The 25,230-nt window shown below is 41.2% G+C and overlaps 1 protein-coding gene across 1 annotated transcript in view; it reads left to right on the top strand.

Annotated features, from left to right (window-relative positions):
- LOC135217990 (WW domain-containing oxidoreductase-like) overlaps nucleotides 1–25,230 on the top strand; it is a 294,208-nt gene that overhangs the window by 163,193 nt on the left and 105,785 nt on the right. Inside the window, exon 4 of the mRNA XM_064254121.1 lies at nucleotides 3,250–3,486. Coding sequence (XP_064110191.1) covers nucleotides 3,250–3,486 — 237 coding nt within the window. The remainder of the gene's footprint in view (nucleotides 1–3,249; nucleotides 3,487–25,230) is intronic.

Raw genomic sequence — 25,230 nt, 5'->3', positions numbered from 1 at the left:
ATCACTCTGACAAAAAGGCATGAGTCATGAGGCAAATTTTCATTAAATGGGTCAATGAAGTGTTTGGTCTCAGTGTGAAAAAATGCCTCTAGGAAAATCAATTGCCACTCAAGTGGCTCCTGGTAATGGACAATGCTCCTGCACATCCTCCTGGCTTGGAAGACCAGTTGTTAGGTGAAAAAATTTAAATTCATCACAGTGAATTCCTTGCCGCCTAATACTATTCCTCTCATCCAGCCCATGGACCAACAGATCATTTCAAATTTCAAGAAACAGTACACGAGGGCACAGTTTCAAAGGTGCTTTGAAGTGTCCTCAGTGACTGAATATACCCTAAGAGAGTTCTGGAAGGATTACTTTAATATCTTCAGTTGCATAAGCCATATAGATAAGGCTTGGCAGGGAATGACTTTCAGGACAATGAACTCTGCTTGGAGAAAATCGTGGCCAGAATGTTACCTCGAGAAGGATTTTGAAGGATTTTACGGTGACCCTGGCCACCCTACGCCCGTTGTGGAATCTATTGTGCCTCTGGGGAAGTCCCTGGGTTTGGATGTGAGTGGCGAGGATGTGGAAGAGTTAGTGAATGCCCACAGGGAAGAGCTAACCACTGAAGAGCTGCAAGACCTTCAGCAGAAACAGCAACAGGCAGCAGATGAGGAATCCAAGGAGGAGGAGGAGGAGGAAGAGAGATGTGCCTGCTTCAGTGATTAAGGACGTTTTCCAAGTGGAGTGATGTAAATATTTTTCTGGTGAATTATCATTCCAATAAAAATGTTGTGATCCATGTCTCCAACATATTTAATGACAATGCCTTGTTTCACTTTAGGCGAATTTTAAAGTGATGCCAGAAGCAAATATCTTTGGACAGTTTTATTGTGTGACAGGAGTCCTGTGACTCTTAAGGCCCCCATACATTGAATGATTGTCTGAACGACTGTCTGTGTCGTTAGCAAAAAACACTGTGTATGGGCTTGTCTGAATGCAAAAGGTGGCGGAGCTTCGTGTCTGAACGATCTGAGCGGGAATCTGTCATGACTTGGTTGCTCACTTGCGACTTAAGTCTGTCATACACAGATCGTTCAATGTATGGGTTTGTCTGCCAATATAACACTATCACGTGTGTCTCTTCTAGAGATGATGCCATGTCTTCTCGAGACAAAATCTTTGTTCAGACTGAAATCGGTGCGGAGCTCATTCATACTGTATGAATTGTGTGTGTGTGGGTCAATAACGACAATTGTTCGGACAGTCGTTCAGACAATCGTTCAGTGTATGGGACCCTTTAAGCTGGTCTTAGTGCCAGTAAAAGATGAAGAGGGAAGTAACCCCAGATAGTGCGAGTAAAAAACAAAGAGAAATAACCCCAGATAGGTCCTTGATACCTGAAGTCTTTCTGGGTGGGTGGAGGGGATTCCCCTTGCAAACATACGCACACACACACACACGCATATTATATATATATATATATATATATATATATAATATATATATATATATATATATATATATATATACATATATATGTTACATATTTAAATTACACGTTTTGTTGACCTTTAGTTGATAGACAGATCTGTTGAACAATGACATTCTTTGAAATAATAGATATCAGCATTAGCTCTCGCAGAAACAAAAGTCAATGTTCTTTGTTAAGAAGAATCTACTGTCTCAGAGGTCACATTGACAAAACCTGAGTTTGCATGGAAAATTCCTCGAACGTTGTGTTCGTGTGTGCATTTGTTTCTGTGGGCGGGACCAGTGAGAGATAAGTGTTATTTAAAATAGATTACCTCCCTAACAAGGAGAATATAAAATGTAGAAAACTCTATTATGTGTAGATCAGGAATCATGAAATAAGTGATGTGTTATTACACAATCGGTTTTGTACAACGAACTCGTTACACCTCCATGTTATATTCGATAGGGAGTAGTTTTACGAGAATGCTCATTTGTTTGCACGTCACGTTTTACCTCCCCTGTATCATATATTTGGGACATTATTAGCCCAGCTTTCCCTTGAAGATGAAGGGTGTGTGACAACCACACGAAACTATTATCATGGACATCAGAGGTGAGAGTTACTGGAACTTTCAGACCTCTTTCTTTCTCATTTATATATATATATATATATATATATATATATATATATATATATATTGTTTTCGCTTCCAATTTATTTTCACTATGTTTTTACCACATATATGCAGTTGCTTTTATGATTTTCTAAAAGACATGACCTTTGTTTTTTCCTCAGATGTTTCTGTAACAGGTCACGTGATAAGGGTCATGACAGAATGATTTTTTATAGGGATAGGTAATATGAGGAGAGATTCAGTTTTCCAATTACTTATTACTAGAAGTAAGGACAGTCATACCCATAACTTCTTTAATTTATTTCCCTTTTTTTGTCATGTTAAGTTTGGGAATAAAACTTGTAAATTTTGATAGTTCATGAATTTTGTTTTGCCCTTAGTTAATTAATAATGAAACCATTAATAGAGGAGATGCCAGGTGGTGATTTTCAAAAAAGTGTGTCCCGTTTCTTTAATTGTTGAGGAAATAGACGATTTCCTGTAGAGGAATTAAAGATATTTTTCCATAGCCAGAGGAGTTTAAGGCTTTCTTAATAACAAGTTGTCTGATTGTATTTTACAAGCTAAACTATAAATAAGAAGGGCTTTTTTGAATATAGCAGCATCCCTACCCCACGTTGGCCTTTGGTTCTCGTGATAAAGACGGTCTCTTTGAAAAACAAAAATCTTAAAGATAGATAACTTTTTGTTAATCCACAAAGAAACTGAATTCAACATCCAATTATTGTTTTGAAACTGAATAACTATAAATTCAAGTGAAATCCAGTTTTGCAGGAAAGAAGCTTCCTGTGGCATTATTTATGAAACCTGTTATGTAGCAGTAATGACTAATAGAAATCGAATGAGAGGACGATTATAAGCTTATGAATGAATAGAAATTGAAAAGTAAATATTTCCTAACTATAACGGAGGGGATAAATCCTGGTTAAGCGTATTTAGATATGCAGGCTTTGTTTTGCCCAGTAACTGGCAATTTAATAACAAAAATGCATATTTGTTTAATTTTGGTGACAAATTAGATCCTACAGACATTATAATCAATGTGTTTTTGACTGCTAATTACTGCATAGTTTAAGATATTTGGCTTACTACAGACTGTATTGCATAATGAATCCCCGAATTATATACAGAATTATGATTATTAATTTTACAGAATTGCCATATGGCTGGGAAAGGCAGATCACTGAAGATTCAAAAGTACTCTTTGTGGATCACATTAACGAAACTACAACGTACACTGATCCAAGGTTAGCATTTGCAGTCGAGGAAACACAGAGTTTTGGAGATCTGCGACAAAGGTTTGACAGTAGTTCATCAGGTCTCCAGGTTCTACATGGAAGAGATTTAACTGGTCGACTTGCGATAGTCACTGGTGCTAACTGTGGTGTTGGTAAGTAACTTTTTTGCCTCTATACTGATCAACTTTGATGAGTCTGTTCAACTTGAATTGTGAAGTGCGGCCCGTAGTCATTGTTTGTAGAGCCCTGCACCAAAACCATAACTTACTTTGAGCGTGGCTTAGCAACTGAAGAAAAAAGATTTTTAGAGATTTGTACCATATGTTTTTTTTTTTTTTTTTTTTTTGAGATTTATGCCATAGATTCGATACAAGTACAACAGGTCTAAAGTTATTATTTTGAAAATGTTGAACAATTTACGTCGCTATTGTCACGAATGCTAAGAGTGGTGCTAGTGAGTGATGTGTGTATCTTGCTATCAGTGAATTTCAGTGTGTTACTGAGTAAAGAAACCATATTTTACATAAACCATGTGCTATTGGTCCCATGTATCATTAAAGGACGAAAATCTAATGAACCTGTAATTTAAGCAAATTATTTTTAACTAAAAGTAGAAAATTATGGAAAAGTTCCCTTGCTCACTTATGCTGTTGTGCTGTATTTTCTTGCCAAACAGTGCTGACACACTTCACAGTTCTTGCTATTACGTATAGTGCTTGCAGGAATTTCCCTCTTGCCTTCATGTTTCCTCGTCTGCATGGTTATCCCTTGCTCATCCCTTTATTCTCCCTTTTGACCTTCTCATTAAAGGACTTAGTTGCAGGCAATCCACAGTTTTCGAGTCCACATCATTTGAGGCCAAGCTCAGCCATGTCAGAGCCCTTACCATCTGTGGCCAGTCATGGTTGAGTCTGACTTACCACCATTTTAGGCCAATCTTGTCAAAGTCTGAATCCGAGGTTGAGTCAAACCTTACTACTCGGTGTCTTGATTTGAGTCTGATTCAACAAAGTTTGTTGAAAGTTCAGTTGTTCCTACACAATATACTAACCATCGGTCTTTACATAAGGAATATGCTTTGCATAGCTGGAATGTCCATTTAACTTTTAAACAGCGCCAGTTGGGAGTCTCACCCACCTGGGTGGTACACATTCATTTTGTTTCGGCCATTGTGCTATGAGGAGCCCTTCTTTTACCCTCTACCATGCCTGCCGTTTCGCTTTGTTTTCATCATTATTCATGGTGGGATTGTTGCTTGTGTTTGTGTTGTGTTTATATCTTTTTGTGCTTGTTTGTGTGTTTGTATTGAAATTCTGCAACCTCGTGAATCATTTGATAAAGCCTGTGGAGTGGAAGGCTAGTACCCAGTGTGCCTGCCCTGGTACTGCCTCTAGAACCTACTATCATTACCCTTTTTCTCTTGATGTTGCCCCTCATGTCCTCTGCATGAGCTGCAGGGAGCATGACTGTAACCCTGACTCGATGTGTAATGAGTGCCGTGACTGGTCTCCAGAGACCCCATAACTTGGGAGCATCGAGTGCCCGGGTCTCCAAGGGTACCCACGTACTTGATACAAATTCTTAGCAGTCCCTGACTAGTGTAGTGCCTACCTCTACGTTAAATTATCATATTCTTCCCAAAATCTCTTCCTGTCCAAGAATTCATAGTTTATCAAAAGTCAAAACAAGTCTAGAGAAATCCCATTTTTCTATATGGTGACTTCGAATCTATCTGAAAATGACAATATAATTATCAGACAATTAAACATTAAAGTTCGTCAATAAAATGTGTGTCGCATCCGCACTACCCTTCTTTAAAAACTGAACTTAATGTCACTATAAATGTTAACTTTTCCAAAGTATTCCACTTTACCTTACAGCAGACCTCCAACGCCTCTTCTGTGGCATGTTCCACACACGATCAAACAATATCAGAGAGTGAACCTTTAATTCTCATACAAGAGATTATAACTCATTTTCTGTGACTCACAGATGCACGAATGTACGCCCACTAACAGACATACGGATACACGCATACAATGTATCTCGGTAACTTTTCACATGATTAACTCATGTCTTTGGAATGCACCAATGACCTCGATTATGCACACGGCGTGTTTTCTATGTGTATTTTATCTCAGCATCTCTGTGGAATCCAGCATTTTCACCTATCTCTAACCAGCAAGAGCTAAGGTTATCAACCCCACTATCTTTTTCCCTCTACCAGTGCCTTTAAAATGGCTCAGCCACCTGTATATGTGCACCCCTGTCGCACACTACATTGGCTACTGGTTATTACTAGTTCATAATGTCTTTTAGTTTGCCACATGATTTAGAGCTACTTCTGTTGCTGGCTTTCTCTTACTCTGTCGGCTGCATAGAAGTTTGATGGCTCCTACAACTCATATTGTGACCATCATTATAGCTACCATAACAGCAATCACTGGAACTGTGTAGTGTTCATCGAAGAAGAATTCATCCCCATCGTTATCCTCTAGCTGTGGAACTGTAACTGTCTTCAGTGTAGGCAGAACTTTAACCGTCTCGTGGTCCCCATGTAAGTGTTTCATGAACACCTTTATCGATGAGTAGAACCTGGCTGAGCGCATGAACCATCTTGAAATGACTCTGCATGAACCATTATTAAGGGTTTGTGACCCCTGTAAGTGTATCCTAACACCTTCGTTGCTGAACTGTAGACTTGACATCTTCCGATGAAGGAATCGTAACCGCCACCTCGTTGTCAACTTGAAATATCCTGCAACTTCCGTGCAAGTGCATCCTGCACCCGCCTCGTAGAAGTATTGTAGACTCCTGATTTGTTCCAGAATTTATCCTGAGACGATCCATTTACGATATCCCATCCTTGCAATGGCGACCCGTGACATCATCACCCGTGTGAAGATCTGAATTCTGGCACTGTAGATCCTAAGTTGTTTTTGTTGTCACCACTTGTGTGAGCTTGGGAATTCTCTAAAGTCATCGTGTGTCCGTGTTTCGTCATTAATAGGTTCTAACTGACCCCTTGACAAGTCTACATGATCTTTAAAAAAATAAAGACTTGCTTACACACACGAATCTGTCATGAACTAGCATACCCAATCCAATAGTCAATTATAGACTGAAATTCCCCCCCCCCCCAATGACTTTATCTATTGACCCCTATTAAGCTTACTGGAAGAATTGTTATCACCAACTGACCACTCATTATTAATCCTGTATCTGACAAGTATACCATCAAAAACCCCATAATGTTTCTACAGCAAAACCCCTGGAGTGTTTATACAGCTAACCTCCATCAAACATAATGTTGAATATCCCTCCTATCTTACTTATCCCAAGGTAAATCCTATGTAAAGGTACCATAAAAAAACCGCTTAATCCCGATTACAAGTTTCCCTTGTAGAAAAAAAGAATTCAACTTTTCCCATTACAAATGAATAAGGAGAAAAAAAATCCAACTCTTTCCCATTACAAAACGTACTAAGTATCGTCACGCAAATTGCTGCCACAAGATATCAGTATCTCACCCCTTAAAATCCCTTACCATGGAATGTCATCATTAACATTCCTGAAAGCAGTGCAAACCTCTGAGTAATCAACCCCCAGAAGAAAATATCAACAATTGGTCTCATCCCAGACATCACAGCATTGTCAGCACCAAAACACCTGTGTATGCAACATGTGCTCAAATCGCACTATTGACTTGTCTAGTCAGACTCGTAAACCCAGAAATCATCATTCCTCCAAATGGGCCCAAAAATCATCCATTAAATCCTTGCTGGGAATCCTCAATAAATCATCCATTAAAAAGCTACCAATATAAAATATCCACCAAGATAAAATATCCACCACAGGCTAAATCCTAAGTCATTTGACCACTGATATACCTCAAAGTAAACCATTTGTGATACCGCCACATGTATATAACACCCAAGTAATTACCTCGTTGGGATATAAACCATAGAAAATCGCAATCCACAAATTAGCCATAACAATTATATACCGCCAAATATAACCACTGGTGAATATAACCTCATAAAATACAACACCTTTATAGGGCCCCGTAAAACCGCAGTGCACTAGTGCCACCCCACAAGAGCCATAACACCACAAAGAACCACAATCACCACCCCTTTGGCTCATAAAACCACAGATCACCACCAGAAATCATGGCCACAGAAAATTCACCACCAAAACCATAAAACATCAGCCCCAATAAATCAACACCACCAGGAATCACCAAATCACAAAAATCACCATCAGGTATCATCACCACCAAAATTCATCACCAGACGAACCCCTTATAATATTTTTCAACTCTGGTAATTTCCCATATTTTTCTCCCAGTTTTCCCATTATGAAAATAATTACCTCAGGTTTTTATGCCAAATTGCTGCAGTTTGCGCATAATAAGAAAATAGTAAAAGAATGAAAGGAAAAAAATATTACATCAGACTGCTTAATCACATTTCGTCATCCATTTGCAAAATCTGTTAAGGGAAAAAAAATGCAACTGCTCGATGTTATGTTCTTATTATCTACATATCTTTTTCAATTTAGATGTGAGTTAATTTTGACCGACCTGTCTTTTCATCTAAGACTACAAATCTGTTTCCTGTCTTTTGAACAATAACTCTAAAAGGACCCTAAAGCTGTGGACCTAACTTGTAATTTAGTTCATTTCTCACATTGATTTTTAGGAATACATTGTCTCCAATAGTAATTTTAACATCTAATGATTTCTCGTTGCTTCTTCCCACCATTTCTCGGGTCGTACCCTTGAGATTACGGCTGAGACAAGCATGTCTCTCCTTTGCTGTGGAAATTAATTCTTCAATTGTATCTTCTCCATGATGAGGTATAGTTAGCAAATCAAATGTGCATTGTGCTTGGTAACCAAACAATGCTTCAAATGGAGACATTTTAATGGAATCACTGACCACAGTATTGATGTTATGTCTAACTATATCTATATATCTATCCCAGTTTTTATCGTTTCCTCCTACAGACTTCCTGAGTGCTTCGAGCACTTTCCTGTTTGCTCGTTCACATAACCCATCAGCTTCTGGTCTGTATGGAATAATTGTAACTTTCTGTATCCCCATGACTTCTGCCAAACACTCTAAAGTCTTGTTTACAAATTCTCTGCCATTGTTGGTCAACAAAACCTTGGGTGAGCCATATCTGCAGATGACACCATTGAAAAATGCTATAGCTACTTCTTCAGCTGTTTATGCTTAAGTGGAAAAATTTCTACTATCCTCATTAATTCATCTATTATTACCAACAGGTACTTATTCGCATACCTAGATTCACAAAAATTTCCTAGGATATCCATATGTACAGTTTTTCACAAAATATTCCACATCTTTCCACATATTTTTCCAAATATACTTATTACGCATCTCATTATATGTTTTTTCTATCCCCAAATGTGGACTACCAAACCTGCAATGTACTATATCTAAAACTACTGGAATTAGGACTTTCGGAATTACAATCTGTGTCGTGTCTCCTTTACTTTCACTAGTCCTTAATTTATATTTAATTTTCCTGCCCAACAGATAACCTTCTAATTCTAAAACTGAAAAAGGTAACTTATAACCTTTCCTGACTGATTCTCCTCTGAGGAATACTTTTGCATCTGCCAAAATTTCATCCTCATCTTGCCTTTGCTCTATGAGACTTATATCCCATTGCATAGAATCACTAGTAACCACCCCAACTTGAAATCCTTCCGTATCATGAAAACTTCTACGAAAGGCATCTGCGACTACATTTAATTTGCCTTCTATATATTTGAGCTTTGCATCGAAGTCTCTGATAGTTAAAAACCATCGAGCCATTTTGGGTGACAAATCTGGTTTATTAAAAAGATCAAATAATGGCTTGTGGTCTGTAAGAACTTTAATTTATTCCCCATCAGCAACATTTTAAAATGAACCAAACTTGATACTATTGCACATGCTTCTTTATCTGCAATAGCTATTAGTCTTTCATTGCTGCCTTTGTTTGTCCTAAATTTCCTGCTAAAAAGAGCTATGGGATGGAGCTTTCCATCAAATTTTTGCATAAGGCAAGCACCTATACCCCTTTACTGGCATCAGGCACTAATGTGAATGGTTCGCTGAAATTTGAAAATTTCAGAACTGGGGAATTCATTAATGCGTCCTTAAGTTTCTGAAAGCTACTTTTTGCGGGTCTCCCCAACGAAATTGAATGTCTTCCCGCAATATATCTTTTACAGGAGCTGCTTTGTTAGAAAACCCTTTCAGAAACCTACAAAAATACCCCGCCATTCCCAGGAATAACATAATTTGTTTCATTGATTTCGGGGTAGGAAAAAGGGATTTTGACGAAGGAAAAATCCATTTCTGGGCAAGGACCTGTGTCGCCCAGTGAAATGTCCCTTTAGCACACATTTCTAAGGTATAAATATTGCTATAATACCAGAGAAAAAAGCTAATAAGGAAATGCCAGAGTATTCTGCCTTGCTCACCTTATTTAAGGTGTCGGTATGGTTTCTGGGGCGAGTGAAACCACTACCAGAGGTCCTTTGCCATTTAGTCTCTTCCTTCTTCAATATCCCTCATCTACAGAGGAGCCGATGTAAGGCCCACTACCTGCTACTGTTACGGCTAGCGCGCTCTGACGTCATTCCTGCAGATAGCACCCAAGTTGGCCAAAAAAGGGGGGGTAAAAAGGAAAGGGGGGGGGGTGGAAAGGGGGATTTCACTGGGCGACACAGGTCCTTGTCCAGAAATAGATTTTTCCTTCATCAAAATCCCTTTTCTGGGCTCAGCCTGTGTCGCTCCGTGAAATAGTACCAGAGAAATGGCCCCGCAAGCTTGGAAAGAGGAAGCACACAACTAAATAAGATGGGATAATCAAAATCAATTAAGGTTAATTGCTATTAATCTAGAGAAAAAAGGTTACAGAACAAGTAACAACAGAGCAAATTGAACCTTAACACTAAATCACATATATACAAGGGTAACAGTTATACATAACTATACAGTAAAACTAAATGCAAACAGGGACTAGTCCCAGATCCAAGACATATGGAAAGTATCACAAGTATATACAATATGTGGCATCCAAGGTACAGTACGACTACAATGACGACTGAGCTACGGCAAGAATGCTAGCGAGGCAGGTAGGAAAGAGAGATGTAAGGAGAGACATAGGATAAACTACTTATACTAAGTTAAGCAGTGTCAGGGAAACTGTGTTTCCGGCTGCCACTGCTGGAAATTTAAGGGCTTCTAAGGACTCCAGATACTGGCGTTTGAATACTGCCGGAGATTTCCAGCCTGTGTACTTCTTCAGATCTTCAAAATTCATGTGTTGAAAATAATTAATAGAGGTAGCTACTGACCTAACATCATGTACCCGTGGGAAGGACTGCGGTTGGCCTGTTTTTATAAAGTATAAAATCTGTTGTCTAATTCCTTTTAAGGAAATGGTGCCTCCTTTTCCCTAATAAACAGAGGGCCTGAAGATCTTAGGGCAGTTCTACTTAGATATGCTTTTTGTGAGTAACTGGACATAAGGACGGGTCCTGTGGAAGTGGGAGAATTTTCCATGGTGCCCATCTATCCAGTGGGTCCTCATTCTTAGCCCAAAAAATTGACGATCTGAGAAAGTAACACTTCTCCTGAAGGGAGAAACTCTGTATGACCTGATTCTCTAGATAGAGCCGAGAGTTGGAAATTCTGGCTCCTGAGCCCAGTACTTAACAGGAATGATGTTTTCCTCACGAGAGCTATATAGTCCACATGAGTCATTACGTATTAGTGTCCGAGGCCAATCTAACGGACAAATAATTTTAAAAATCATGACACAGACTTGGGCCTCTCCTATGGTCTGAGTCTACCGCAGGCCTTGGGATAGATGAAAATATGAATTTGTTAGCTATCTTTTGAATCCCAAACTGGAAGATCTTCTTAAAGGGCAGACTTAGTATAGTATAGTACTAGCTGCTGAAACCTTTCTCAAATAGTGTTCTGAAAAAGGATATGGACAGATTCGTGGTCATGGTTTGTGCATTAGAGTCCTTCAGGAATACAGCTAGTTTTTTAAACTGCTGAATCATATTGACGCAAGGTCGATTCTCGTTTATCAGATTCTAAGAACATGATGTTCTGAGGATCAATATTAGCATCCCTCTGTGCTGCGAACTTCATGAAGTCCATAAAGTTAGGGCTTTCTGAATTCCTGAGGAGCGAACACAGTCCGCGTTTGTACTAATTTGATAGTTTGGGATTGGGAATCCGTTGAGGTCGGAATCCCAATTCCAGTAGAAGCGGGAACCAATTGCTCTTGGGCCAATTGGGGGCTATCAGAGTAATGTGACCTTTGAACATCCTGAGTTTGTTCAGGACTTTCAAGAGAAGATTCACTGGAGGAAAGAGGTAAATCTTCTTCCACACATTCCAGTCTATAAAGCCATAGCGTCCGTGGCATAAGCCAGAGAGGGTCCAGGTTGGGGGCCACATAACAAAAAGGGAGTTTTGTGGTTCGACTCTGTGGCGAAGAGGATCTACCTTGAAGCCACCTCCCGGCTACTAGTTGACAGACCCAACTGAATGTACTTCCTTGTCCAGGGGACCACTCCGACTCCAGCGGAACTGAACGTGATAGCGCATCCGCTACCACGTTTCTTACTCCCCCTAGGTGAGTGGCTGACAGGTGCCATTTGTTCCTGTCTGCTAGTGAAAATATGGCTATCATGACATGGTTCACGTGGCTCGACTTGGAGCCGCCCCTGTTGATGCAGTGTACTACCACTGCATTGTCCAGCACCAACTTGATATGAGATTTCTTGGCTGGATGAAGCTTTTTCAGGGTGAGGAACACTGCCATAGCTTCCAGTACATTGATATGAAGCTGGCGGAATGGTAGGGACCAGGTTCCCTGTACCTTTTTGTACTGTGAGTAACCGCCCCACCCACTTAGTGATGCATCTGTGTGGATCACTAAGGCTGGCGGAGGGAATTGCAGCGGAATTGTCTTTGACAAATTCTTGATCTCCATCCACGGGCGGAGTCTCTTCCGTAAGATCGCCGGGATAGGAGCCAGTTTGTCCCGGAATCTCTTGTTTGCTTTGATCGCCAAACCCAGGTTTATGTCCTTTAGTCTGGCTTTAGTAGAACGTCCGTTACTGAAGCGAATTGGTAGAGAACCCAAGATTCTTCTTGGGTTCCATCCCGTGGGACGTCTGTTTGCAACTTGAGAAATTGTCTGGTTGCTTTGGCTATTTCTCTCCTTTTCAACGGCGGAATTGATAGAGTATGGGAGTTCAAGTCCCATTGAATTCCTAGCCGCTGGAAGCGGGACTCTGGTGTTAGACGGGACTTGGTTCTGTTTATCTGGAAGCCTAGATGTTCCAGAAACAGGATTACTTTGACCGTTGCTTTGCGACATGCTTCGATGCTTGTGACCCACACGAGCCAATCATCCAGATAAGCTACTAGCATTATTCCTTGAGACCTTAGTTCTTGAACAACTGTCTCCGCCAGTTTTGTAAATATCCTGGGGGCTACGTTGAGCCTGAATGGCATTACTTTGAAAGAGTAGGCCTGCTTTCCTAGTCTGAAGCCTAGAAATGGGCGGAAGTGTCTTGCTACTGGAACATGAAAGTAGGCATCTGTAAGATCTATAGAGGTGGTGATGGCCCCAAGGGGAAGTAAGGTCCGCACCTGCGAAATGGTCAGCATCCAGAACTTGTCGCAACGAATGAATAAGTTCAGACGGGACAAGTCTAGAATTATTCTTCGCTTGTTTTGAGTCCAACAAGGCAACCTTGAAATTTTAAATGCTTGACTCATGACACTACTCCTTTTTGAAGGAGTTCCTGAGAGTATTCTACCAATTCCGCTGTTGGTTGCTGATAAAAGGTGTTGGATGGAGGGGGACCTTTGAGCCAACTCTATCCTAGACCTTTGGACACATTGCTTTGGGCCCATTTGCTGAACCTCCAACGGTGACGAAAGAGGAACAGTCTCCCTCCTACCTGGGGATTCTCACTGGTTTGAGGAAGGGCGTGCACCACGTCTTCCTCGGGAACCCTTGCCTCGGTTAGAGGCTCTTCCGCCGCCCCATTGACGGAAGGCGCCTCTAGCTCTGCTACCTCTGCCAAACCTGTTGAAGGTCTGAAAGGACTGGCTTTCAAACACTGGGTTGTAGGCAGGGGAGACAGTGTAGGAGGTCGAAGCCTGTGCCTGTTGCGGCGATTGTGTCAGCAGCACAAACTGCTATTGTGGCTGTGTCTTAGAAGTCGAAGGTTGCAGTACTTGGGATACTGGAACCGCCTGTACCAGAGTCTGCTGTTGAGGAGCCTGGAAGGGCTGGAATTTCCTAGGCTTCTTTTTCGACTTGGGATTCGATCCAGCGGACTCCGGTTTCCGTTTGGAGACCGGTCCCCAGCGAACCCTTAGACTCTGATTAAACCTGACTGCCTCGCAGTGAACTTCGTTCACTACAGAGGCCGGGAAGAGGTCAGAGCCCCAAATGGATGAGGCTAAAAGCTTATTAGGCTCATGGCGGATCGTGGCCTCCGCCAGTACATGTTTCCTGCAATTTCGTCTAGCTATGACGAAATCATACAAGTCACATTGCATAGAGTACAAAAGTGACTTGGCAATGATCTTGAATAACGTCTCTTCTCCGTAGATTAGAGCCGATACCTCCGTCATAACTAGTGAATTGAGGGACCTGCACAGCCTCATCCTGGCATCATACTCAGTCTGGATGAGTTTGTCTGACAGCCTGGGCAATCTCTCGCTGAATAGAGTGATGGCGCAGTCCGGCTTCAGCTTACCCACCAAAAAAGTGGCCGGAAGATCTACCCAGTGATCATCAGTTCCGGGGAGCAGGAGGGAAGTCGGTTCTGTCTCCCGGAGCTGGGACATGGGCTCGTCCTTCATTGCAGCTTGCAGAGTCAATTCTGCCACCTTCGATATGAACGGGATGGGTGTATCCTCGTCCACGGTGAAGATCATGAAGGGGCTCTTAAATGTTGTAACCTTGGTATTGGTGCACTGCCACTCCTCCAGGTTACGCACCCATGCCTGCTGCGCCTGATCTCGGGAAAGAATTACTGTCTCTTTCGGGACCTTGTCTTCCCTCCTCATAGCTGCTTCTGTGAGGCGGACATAGCCTATGAAAGGGGGCTGTAATTCTTGCGGATGGAACTCGAAGTCCTCAATCCTTCGAGTTCCGCAGCCCTCGATCGTCAGCATGCCGTCCACATAAGGAGCATAAGAAGCCACCCTCCAAGGGTTGTTCGGGGTAAAGGCAGGAAGGGTAGACGAGTCCGGCATTAGCAAGCTCTGAGCTGCCAGGCCGGACTGTGGAAGTCCTGTCAAAGCATTTTCCCGGAGACCTGCAATAAGGTTCTCCTGGGTAACCAACCTGTCCGAGATAGCCCGGATAGACTGCCCTGACTCCTCTAGAGAAGATGACAATTGTACAAACATCTGGAACTTGGATTGTACCAAGTTCCCGACCATGCTTCCCATCTGCTGCATAATATTGGCCGAAATATTTGCAGAGAAGGTGTCGGGGTCAAAGGGGGAAGGTTCTACCTTCTCCTTAGGAGTCCTGGGTCTGGCTCCTTTTGAGGTGGATGCCTCAGGGTCGGAGGAGGAGGGCTGAGCCCTCTCCTTAGAAGACTTAGACCTCGACCCTTTAGAGTGAGAAGTCAGCTTAGCCTTGTCAGCTCCGGGATGGTGAGCCTTGTCAGCTCCGGGATGGGCAAGGCTGGTACCTGACTTCTTCGACAGGGACTTCTGCAGCGTTTTAAAGTCTCGCTTGCCTTTGACTTTAGGGATCGCCAAGGTGGACTTCGGTCTGACCGACTGAAGCCCCCCGGTGAATCCCTGGAAAGAGGTTGAAGTAGAAGGGAAGAAGCTCTAGATGGACTCAAGGAAAGCTCTTGAGCCCCTACAGTACCTGCCTCACTCACATTCTTACCTGTGCCTTCAACAGCCATGGGCTCGAGGTCTAGGTCCAGGGCAGCTACTTCCTTCACGACTTCCTGCAAAGCAGCCTCCTCCGAGGGCTGAGAAACTTCCTCTTGGATGGAAGCGATCAGGGGAGTTGCCACTTCGGGGTCCACGTAAGAGGTACTCTTCCCGCCGGGGAAGATTAGAGTGACCATCTCCTTGGAGAGGATGTAGGGTTGGCCCTTGGTGATATTGCGACCAAACCCACCAACCCAGGCCTTCAGGGTGGCAAGAGCAGTCTCCCGGATCGCTTGTGTGCCCTGAAAGAGAGGGTTTGTATTAATACTTAAGATTACTTAAATTAAACTGTAACTTAACCTAATGGACATATCAAAGAATATAGCCGTCATTGGCACTCATTGTATTACTGTGCAGACTTTGAAACGCCACCTACCTCAGAGGAGACTTGGTCTACGAGCTCGTAACATATAAGGCAACTCTCATGGTGCCATACCAGGGACTCGTTGAAGCGGATCGCGCAAGTGGCGTGGGTCCGGCAGACCTCGTGCCCACAGGGGTCTTGCAGTATGGCATTACAGCCTGACTCCATACAATGGGTGACCTGCAAGTGAAATGATACATGAGTATCACCACTAACCTTTCGGACTAAGTCCGTGATTGTGATATGTCATAACGCAGGAGTGTTCCGGTGTTAATAAGTAACAAGGTTCAGTCTCTACCTGCTCTTTGGCCGTGTATTGTGATGAGTCGTCTGACAGGATCGGTAGAACTGCTTGAAACAGTGTGTCTCCGGCGATGCCGGAGAACAATGTAGTCACTGAATCAGGATAACCACCTAATCCATACGCCGGAGCGAGGAGTAGTCCGAACAAACACCGGGTGAGGAGCAGGAGGAGACCAACACAAAATGGCGGAGTTTGATAACTCCGCCGTCGAGGAACTTAAAACTACGATAAGTTGGGGATTATCCCTGGTGGGGTTGCGGAACTCCACCAAACTTAAGGGGGCCGGCCGGCTAATGCCGTTTTTTAACGACAGGACTTTGACATTCATACCACTTAATAAGGTGACTTGGGACATCTCCAAACCGCATATGATTTTCGCCTCTGACCTTCGGTTTTGTGACGCTAGGGCAGTTTATCCCGAAAATAACCATTTTTCAAATTCTATCTCCTCCCTTGATATTTAATATTAAGACCTGGGATTACTACCATATATAGACCTGATGTCGACCTCCAATCAAATGGAGAGTTTTTTTTCTAAAAGTCATTTTTTTGCTAGATATGAATTTTTCAATATGGTAAAAAAATAAACCCTATAAATCACGAGATAAAAATTTATAAAAAAAAAAAAAACGAAACAATGTCACGAGGTGAAACTCGAACGTGTAATCTACTTGACGTCTAAGGTCCAACTGAATCATGATTGAACCAGATACTCGCTTCAGACACTTCTGCGAGCCACGGAATCTCTACAGATGCCATTTCTCACAATTTCTTTGCCAATAATTATCAAAATTTACGATAACAGAAGAAATATTGCATTTTCTTGTATGGATGAATGTTTTAGGCTTATTGAGTTATGTTTACTAATTACCCTGTAACTACGAAAGTAAGAGGAATTTTGACGAAATATTTCGTATACGTATTCTCAATTGCCATATGAAGCTCCATGAATTTTTTCATGACTTTGCATTTTTTGCCCTATACCACCATATATAGGGGTTCCGGCCGGCCCCCTTAAACTATAGATAATGGATGTCATATATGTAATACCATGCATGCAACAAGCGTACTCTTGTAGGGAGGCTGGAGCCTCCCCAGCAGTTCACCAACCTAAGGCGGACCTGGCTGTGCCTGGGTCCTGAATCCGCCGGAGCGGGAGGGGATGGTGACTAGCGGCAGGAGAACGCGACCCGAGAGCCGAGGAGAGCCGAGCCCAACCGAGCCTGGTGGCCAACCGAGGCTCGGCCAAGCAGGGCTCCCCCCTACTCTACTGGGGAGAGCAGCAGGGAAGCTGACCCGCTCGTCGAGAGCCCTCCAGCCACCTCCCCTGTTCCCCTCGAGAGAGGGGGGGAAGGGAGGATGCTCGGATCGGCTGCCTGAGACAGCATGAGCGAGTGTACCTCCCCCCAAGGTGGGGGGAGAGGGACTGGAAGGGCTGACGCGGGATGGCTCATACGCGGTCGCCTGGAACTCTCTCGGCCGGGTGATCATCCACGCGGTGAGAAAGGCCAGGCGATCTAAGGAGGCCTATAGGCCAACCAAAGCCGTCTCAAGGAGCATGTGATATACAAAATAAACATCCTATCCTAACACGGGGGGAAAGGAAGAAAAATTTAGATGGTAGAGAAAGAGTAATGTCCTGGAGAAGCTGGGTCGAGCCAACCGGGAAGGATGGTCGAGCCTGGCGACTCCGAGCAGCTAGCCTATATGCCGTGACGAAAAAACGCGGGGCAGGTGGCCAGGGTGGCTCGAGGACAAGGGAGAAGAACCAGAGTCCTTCAGTAAGGGTGCCTAACGAAGAGATAACCTGACAACTAAAATAAACATGCATGCATGAAATTCTGAGCTGAAAGGAAACGACGTAGGCTACGAGCTGAGCGCGAGCTTGGATAACATCCCCCGTGTGGATAAAACAACAAAACATCAATAAATGCATCATTGAAATTATAGGAATGTACTGCTAAACAAGAATTGAGCCCAAACGGTATAGGGGACCAAATGGGGCACGAAACAAAGTAACACGCGGGAGCGAGCCGAGAATGGCGGCGTGGAGACAGTGCCGCATGGGACGCCGTCCATAAAACCTAAATAATTCAGTTAAACGTGCCCAGGGCAGCCCCTAAATAGTGTCAAACATTAATAGTAGTACTTAACTTGGATGCAGCAGCAGCTTGACGTTCCATGACGATGGATAAAGAATTCCACGAAAAACACAACACAGAGAAGAAAAAAACATGCGTGGTGTGGGTTGTGCTATAGAAAGGAATGACGTCAGAGGCGCTAGCCATAACGGTAGTGGGTAGTGGGCCTTAGATCGGCTCCTCTGTAGATGAGGGATATTGAAGAGGGATGAATCTAAATGGCAAAGGACCTCTGGTAGTGGTTTCACTCACCCCAGAAACCATACCGACACCTTAAGTAAGGTGAGCGAGCCAGAATACTCTGGCATTTCCATATTAGCTTTTTTCTCTGGTATTATAGCAATATTTATACCTTAGAAATGTGTGCTAAAGGGACATTTCACGGAGCGATACAGGCTGGGCCCAGAAATCTGCAATTGCATTGACTTTATCGGCATTTACTCTAACTCCCTCTTTAGATATGACATGACCTAAATATGTAATTTGTTTCTTCAAGAAGGAACACTTAGCTTAATTTTCAATCCTGTTAACCTAAGTCTCCTAAGTACTTCCTTAAGCACTTCTAAGTGTTGTACGATCGAGTCTGTAGCAATTAATTTATCATCCATGTACAAAATCATTTTTACCCAATAACCCGTGCAAAACTGTGTTTACTAACCTCATAAAGGTCATAGGACTACCTGACAAACTGAAAGGCATCCGCGTAAATTCATAGTCTCCCTTGGGCACTGAAAAAGCAATATATTCCTTGCCATTTTCGCCAAGAGGGACCTGCAAAAAATCGTGCACTAAATCAATTGAGCTATAAACGTTATGTCCCCAATTTCTACAAAAAGATCCGGTATGCACGTGACTGGGTAATGGTCAGGAATTGTCTTCTCTCGTTCAAACGTCTAAAATCGACACATACTTGGAGAGAACCGTCCTTCTTAGGCACTGCTAACAGAGGAAAGTTGCATGGAGACGCACTAGGTCTAATGATTCCTTCCTCTTCCCATTTACTGACCTCTTTTTCTACCTGTTCTCTGATTTTGAAGGGTATGCGGTATGCAGGAGTAAAAATGGGTTTCGTACCTTCCTCAAGTTTACCATATGTTGTAACACGTTAGTCAATCCCAGTTTATCCTCTCGTAAAGCTACTGTGTCCCCAAATTCTGTCAAAAGTTCGCTTACCACTTCTGTATGCTCTTTGTAATCAGCATTAGCTAAATGTTCTCTAAATATTTTCTTCCTTGATTGCATTTCTGCCTCTGAAAACTCAGTTTTCCCCTCTACAATAGCCACTGAACGACTGTCAATACTCCAATCTTGGAGGTCTACCACATATGTATTCTGATATTTCCTAACTGTATCATTACAGTTCAATAATTCCAGCCATGTAACACCAGTGTTTGATACTCTGTTCACCAATACGGTGCTAATAACCCCTCTTAGTTTCTCGTTACCCTTAATTACTCATACTTCCCTGGGCTTTTTCACTTCCCTCAGCTTGAATTTTACCATAGTCTTTGTACCTGGAATTAAAATAACACCCGCTGATAAAACACATTTATATTTGTGGTTAGTATCTCCCTGTTCCACGTCCCCATAAATATCACTGCCCATGGTTCTCATTGCATCCACCGTGACCCCATTGTTAGTATCAGTAATAGTATTAGTATTAGTATCACCACCCACACCATCATTGTTAAAACTGCCAAAATTGATAAAACTGCCAAAATTGTTACTACCGTGGCCCTCAATATCCCGTTTATCATCACCGACTCCACCGCTGTTATTCCCCGTATCATCAGTGTGGGTTCCGGTATCACCGCTCCCCGTATCCTTGGTATCATTACCATTAACACTGCCAATAGCACCCCCATTTTCACTATCCCCATATCCTTAGTTCCATTTGCGTCCTCATAAGGGATAAAAACATCTGGTATTCCAACTGTTATACCACTAACACCTGTATGGACCAATATCCTTTCTTCTACATGCAGGATGGCCCAGTAAAAGTTTGTTGCCCAACACAACCCCTTTTATAACCAAAAATGGTTCTGTTGACACTCTATCACCAAGAGTAAACCGTATTCTAATGAAACCTATTGTATTTAGTTATGGGCTTGCACAGCACACACTGTCTCCGTTGAGGGTTTCAAAGGGTAATGGGAGAACATGAACTGATACAGATCATGGTCCATCAAATTCACAAAAGATCCTGTATCAATAAAAATTGGGATATTCACATCCTCCACTGTTCCTTTTACTATTGGCTGGGCTCTGGGGCGTCCCCCACGAGCCCACAACGGCACACACAAACACAGTATTTGTTTCGAGATGATGTGCCATGTAGCACCTTTGACAAAGTCATACCTTTTACAGTTTTATATTCATTTATGGCTTCGAAATTTATTACCTGATAAATATCTTATTGTAATAATAATTTCTATATCAAAACCTGGAAAGAATCCCAGTAATGTAAATAATTACAGACCAATTTCTTTAACAAGCTGGCTGCTTAAGCAAATTGCCAGAGAAAATGGTATATGCTTGACTAACATGGTACTTCGAGGAACGTTATTTAAAAACAGCATCCGTGGACATTGACCTCGGTTTATCCAACATTCCATGACAGATCACACTTGTCAGGTGAGAATTCAAGATATTTTGTCAAAAACATTTCCACTTGAAAATGGTGTTCCACGAGGAAGCGTCCTAAATGGCACATTGTTCACCTGAGCAATAAATGATGTCAGTGGTAATCAACATATTGGAATAAAAAGTAACCTGTATATGGATGATTTTTGCCATATATTATTTAGCATCTCGCATATAACATGCAAAACGAATCACTAATAAAACCATAATAAAAATTGATGAAAGGGCCTCATCTGTAGGCTTGACATTCAAGCGATCAAGGTTTTATCAAAAATGAAAAATATTGAAAAAAATGAAGAAATAGATTTGGAAATCAGAAACCCTAGTATACTAATTAGCCAAACAGCAAAATTTTGAGGATTAGTATTTGGTAATCACCTGAATTAGAAAGCCCACTTAACACACGAAATCAAAATGTAAAGGAACATTAAATCTAATAAAAAACAAATTATCGAACACTACTTGGGGAGCCAATAGACATACCGTTACTGCACTGCATAAAGCAACAGTGCTGTCTGTCATTGGTTATAGAAGTGAGATATGTGGCTCAGGATCACACGAAACGCTGAAAACGTTAGACCCAGTTCATAACGGAGGCCTTAGAATATGTTCAGGAGCCTTTGGATCATCATCAACTCATCTTGCAAGTTGAACGTGGTGCTCTGCACTCTGTCTCTCTCTCTCCACAGAGCATTAATAACTATTAAAAGCGCCCTAAAAATTCAAACAAGTAATTTACCAACCAAACATTATTTGAATTATAAAGTAGATGTTTTATAAACAATCATTCACCACCTGTACTCTGTTAGCTAAAATGCTGTTTGCCATTACCTTCAGTGGTAAAATTGCCTCCTCCTTGGACTACGAATAAAATGAGTAGGGAAAAACTCTCTATTACGAGAGTATATATAATGTTCTAAAGGGTCCACAATAATGCAAAGTGTAAAAAGTCCATGTATAATTTTGAGGACTTTACAGAAAGCTTTCGAACCCTTCCCTGGGTTCATCTTCAGTCCAAAATGGTTTTAGACTGAAGATGAACCCAGGGAAGGGTTTGAAAGCTTTCTGTAAGGTCCTCAAAATTGTACACGGACTTTTTACACTTTGCATTATTGTGGACCCTTTAGAACAAAATAAAATGAGTGTTTGCACACACTTCTAATATTTGTCAAGATGTGCCCCAGAACACCGCAGACAACGCATTACGCAATATATACAGACAGATCTAAATCACAATACGGAGTGGGACATGCTACAGCAGTTGAACTAAATATTTTACTAGTCACACTAAAATACTTATAAACCAGAGGTTCCAAGTAAACACAAAGTATAACCAGTATAATGATAAGACTCCAACATGCACTGAGAAATTTCCCTCAAGTGACCATTGACACCTAAATAAACTCATGAGGTTCTCATTAATTAACTGTATGTTTGTGGTCCTGAAGAATTTACGGCAACTAATGATGGGAAATAGCGGCTGGGGAGTAGCTACACAACGTAGTATGCAAAGATAGCTGTGGGTTCATCATTAGCGAGTACTTATTATGACAATGACATTAATGTTGATGAAGTGATTTCTAAGAGGATTGAGGATAATACTTCCTCTGCGGCGGCTTAGTTGCATGCCATTTGTTTTAATGACTCTCAAATTGCATTATTTGCTCTGAACATTAAAACTCCTACTAATAATGCTATTGTTATTCACTGCAAGATGTTGCTTTGTGATGTTAAAGAGAAGTGACTTTTCGTTAAATTTTTTTTATCCCTTCTCATATTGGTATTCCATTAAATGAAGTTGCTGAACAGCTTGGCCAAACAGGCAACATAAAGACCTATGGTTGATATTGAGAGCATTATGAGCCTTAATAGAATTAAAAAAGGAATAAAACAAAAACAAAATGTTTGGGAAGCGGAAAATGCAGTTAGAATTCTAGAAGAATGTAGTGCTAGTATGATGCACTACCTTTATGTGAGTGAAAACACCCGTATAACTTATGGAAAGTCTTCATCTAAACTTGATACATTTAATATGAGGCTAAGGCTAGGTTATAATAATTGTTGGCAGTTGATGATAATGGCAAACCTTGTAGATTGTGCGGCGAGGCATTCTCTCAATCTTTAGAGCATTATATGTTGGAGTGTTTTGAACTTCTAGAATTGAGAAAGAACAGTAACTAGTGTATCCGAAATGGTTTGTTTTCTGATTAATAACAATGTAACTGAAATGATTGTTCAAAAGTTTCCCAAGTTGTCTTGGAATAATTAACTAATGTGGTAAATTGATTTTTGTCTTACTTGGAAGGGAATGCATAAGCATACTTATGCATTCCATTTGGTGTATTTTTATGTCAATAAACTATTTGTATTTGAATTTGAATTTGAACGTAGTGTGCCTAACTTCGTTCGGTAATCACCTGAAATTTGGATAGGTCATCATTAAACGTGAAAAGCATAATGAAAACCATAATAAGCTTTTAAAACCGCCTATCAATACTCGCCTTAAACAAACTAATCACGTTAAAGCTTAATGATGAGCTTTGTTAGATGGTTAATGGCTATTTCAGAACCAGTGCAGCTAAAGGGTGACAGGTGCAAGGGTCTATTTGAAGTTGGTCGGGTCGTTGGGAAATGATTGGAGGGGCAACTCGATAGTGCTTCGCAACTTCAGGAATTTAAATATCATATCGTATCATATTCTTTAACACATAATGCTTCATGTATATTAAAATAATAATTTTCCTTAAGCATTATCCCAAGGCAAAACATTTCAGTTCTCTCTACCAGTGATGCCTCCGTATTCACAGCAGAGTTGTTTGCAGTAGTATCAGCCATAAAAATAAGTAAAGAAACCTCATGTAATCACTTTGTTATTTTTAGCGACTCAGGAAACGCCATAGGAGCCATTCAAAGTTGAAAACCGCAAAATAACATTGTACAACAAATAAAGTTGATAAAACAAGTTGTATAATAAAGGGAAAACTAGAAATATGTGGTTCCCTCTGCTCGTGTAGGGATCAATTAAGGGGAATGAAGAGGCTGATGAATCAGCCGAAGAAGCAGCCAAATGACAAGAACAAAATATAATTAACCCTCTTGATGATTGTGTAACACATATAAAAATGGGTACTATATGAATAAATGGAAAAATATATGGAATGAAGAGCCTGAAGATAATAAATTAAAACAAATGAAACCTAGTGTTGGAAAATGGAATTCATCAAACCAGAGAGAGAGAGAGAGACATACACAAGTAATTCGGACACATTTCCTCCGAATATGCCATCATCCTCGTCTGACACGTGGACACTTGATGAGTGAGCAGCCCACCTGACTCTGCTCGCAAATGCTCATTCCTCAGAATGCAGTGATGATATGAGTTAAACATGTGTTGTGTGAATGTCTAAAATATAACCAGTGACGGGTTCAAGATTTCGGAAATAGATATATTGGTGAAATTTTATCAGGATCTTAAGCATTTTCAATTTTTTCAATATTGATATTCACGAGGAGCTGTAATTTAATTGATAAAATATAAAAAAATGAATTAATTAACGTACAGAAACCCGTGGGGCATTCAATTGATAAAAAATATGAATCTTAAAATTCTTAACTTGTTTTGATTTTTATCATTACATTACTCTTTTCTTATTTGTCCTGAACCTTGTTAGCCCTATGAAAGCCGTTAATCAGCGCAGTGGTCTGGTTCAACTATTTTAATAATCATAATAATAACATACACACAGACAATACAAATTCTGTTCTCCTTATATTTGATTTCTGGAAATTTCTCCATTTAAATAAAGTTCATCATCAATAGTAGGTAACGAATCTGAGTTTACTCAATCTATTTTAGACAGTTAATAAATAGTATAATAGGGAAAAGGTGAACGAGAACTTTACAGAGAATGAAAAGTTAGTTTACGGGAATAGGCATTTATTTTGACTTGCGTGTGTTCATCTCTGCCAAGTTCAAATAAATATTATTTTAGACCGAACTATTCGTGCATGGTATCCAGAGGTCACTTTCACCAGATGTATATATTGTAATGACTGCAACGACTTCTTAACCGTGCCGTTGTGTAGTATTCTTGTAGTTTATTTTTCTGAAAGCCTTTACATAAATAAGAAAAAAGATGAAAAACGCCAATGAACGGAGCAAACTCCAGGTATGTTTGAATTCCACACCACCTTATGAAAATGTGGTCAGCGCTAATGCATTGAGTTACCATGAAGTAGAGCGTATTTTATCATACGTTTCTTTTCAATTCAGAGAAATGACCTAATGGCAATATTGCTACAATCATATCAAGTAAGAGGGAAGGCCTAGAGTCGAAGAATTAGTCAGCTGGTCCAGTAACAAGGGGGCATAAGGAAATGCTAGTTAGGTTAGTAAAGAAAACAGCGGAGCATAA

Source organism: Macrobrachium nipponense, chromosome 9, assembly GCF_015104395.2.
Source record: "Macrobrachium nipponense isolate FS-2020 chromosome 9, ASM1510439v2, whole genome shotgun sequence".
Lineage (NCBI taxonomy): Eukaryota > Metazoa > Arthropoda > Malacostraca > Decapoda > Palaemonidae > Macrobrachium > Macrobrachium nipponense.
Note: the sequence above shows the minus strand (reverse complement) of the source record. Positions and strands in the feature narration are given on the sequence as shown.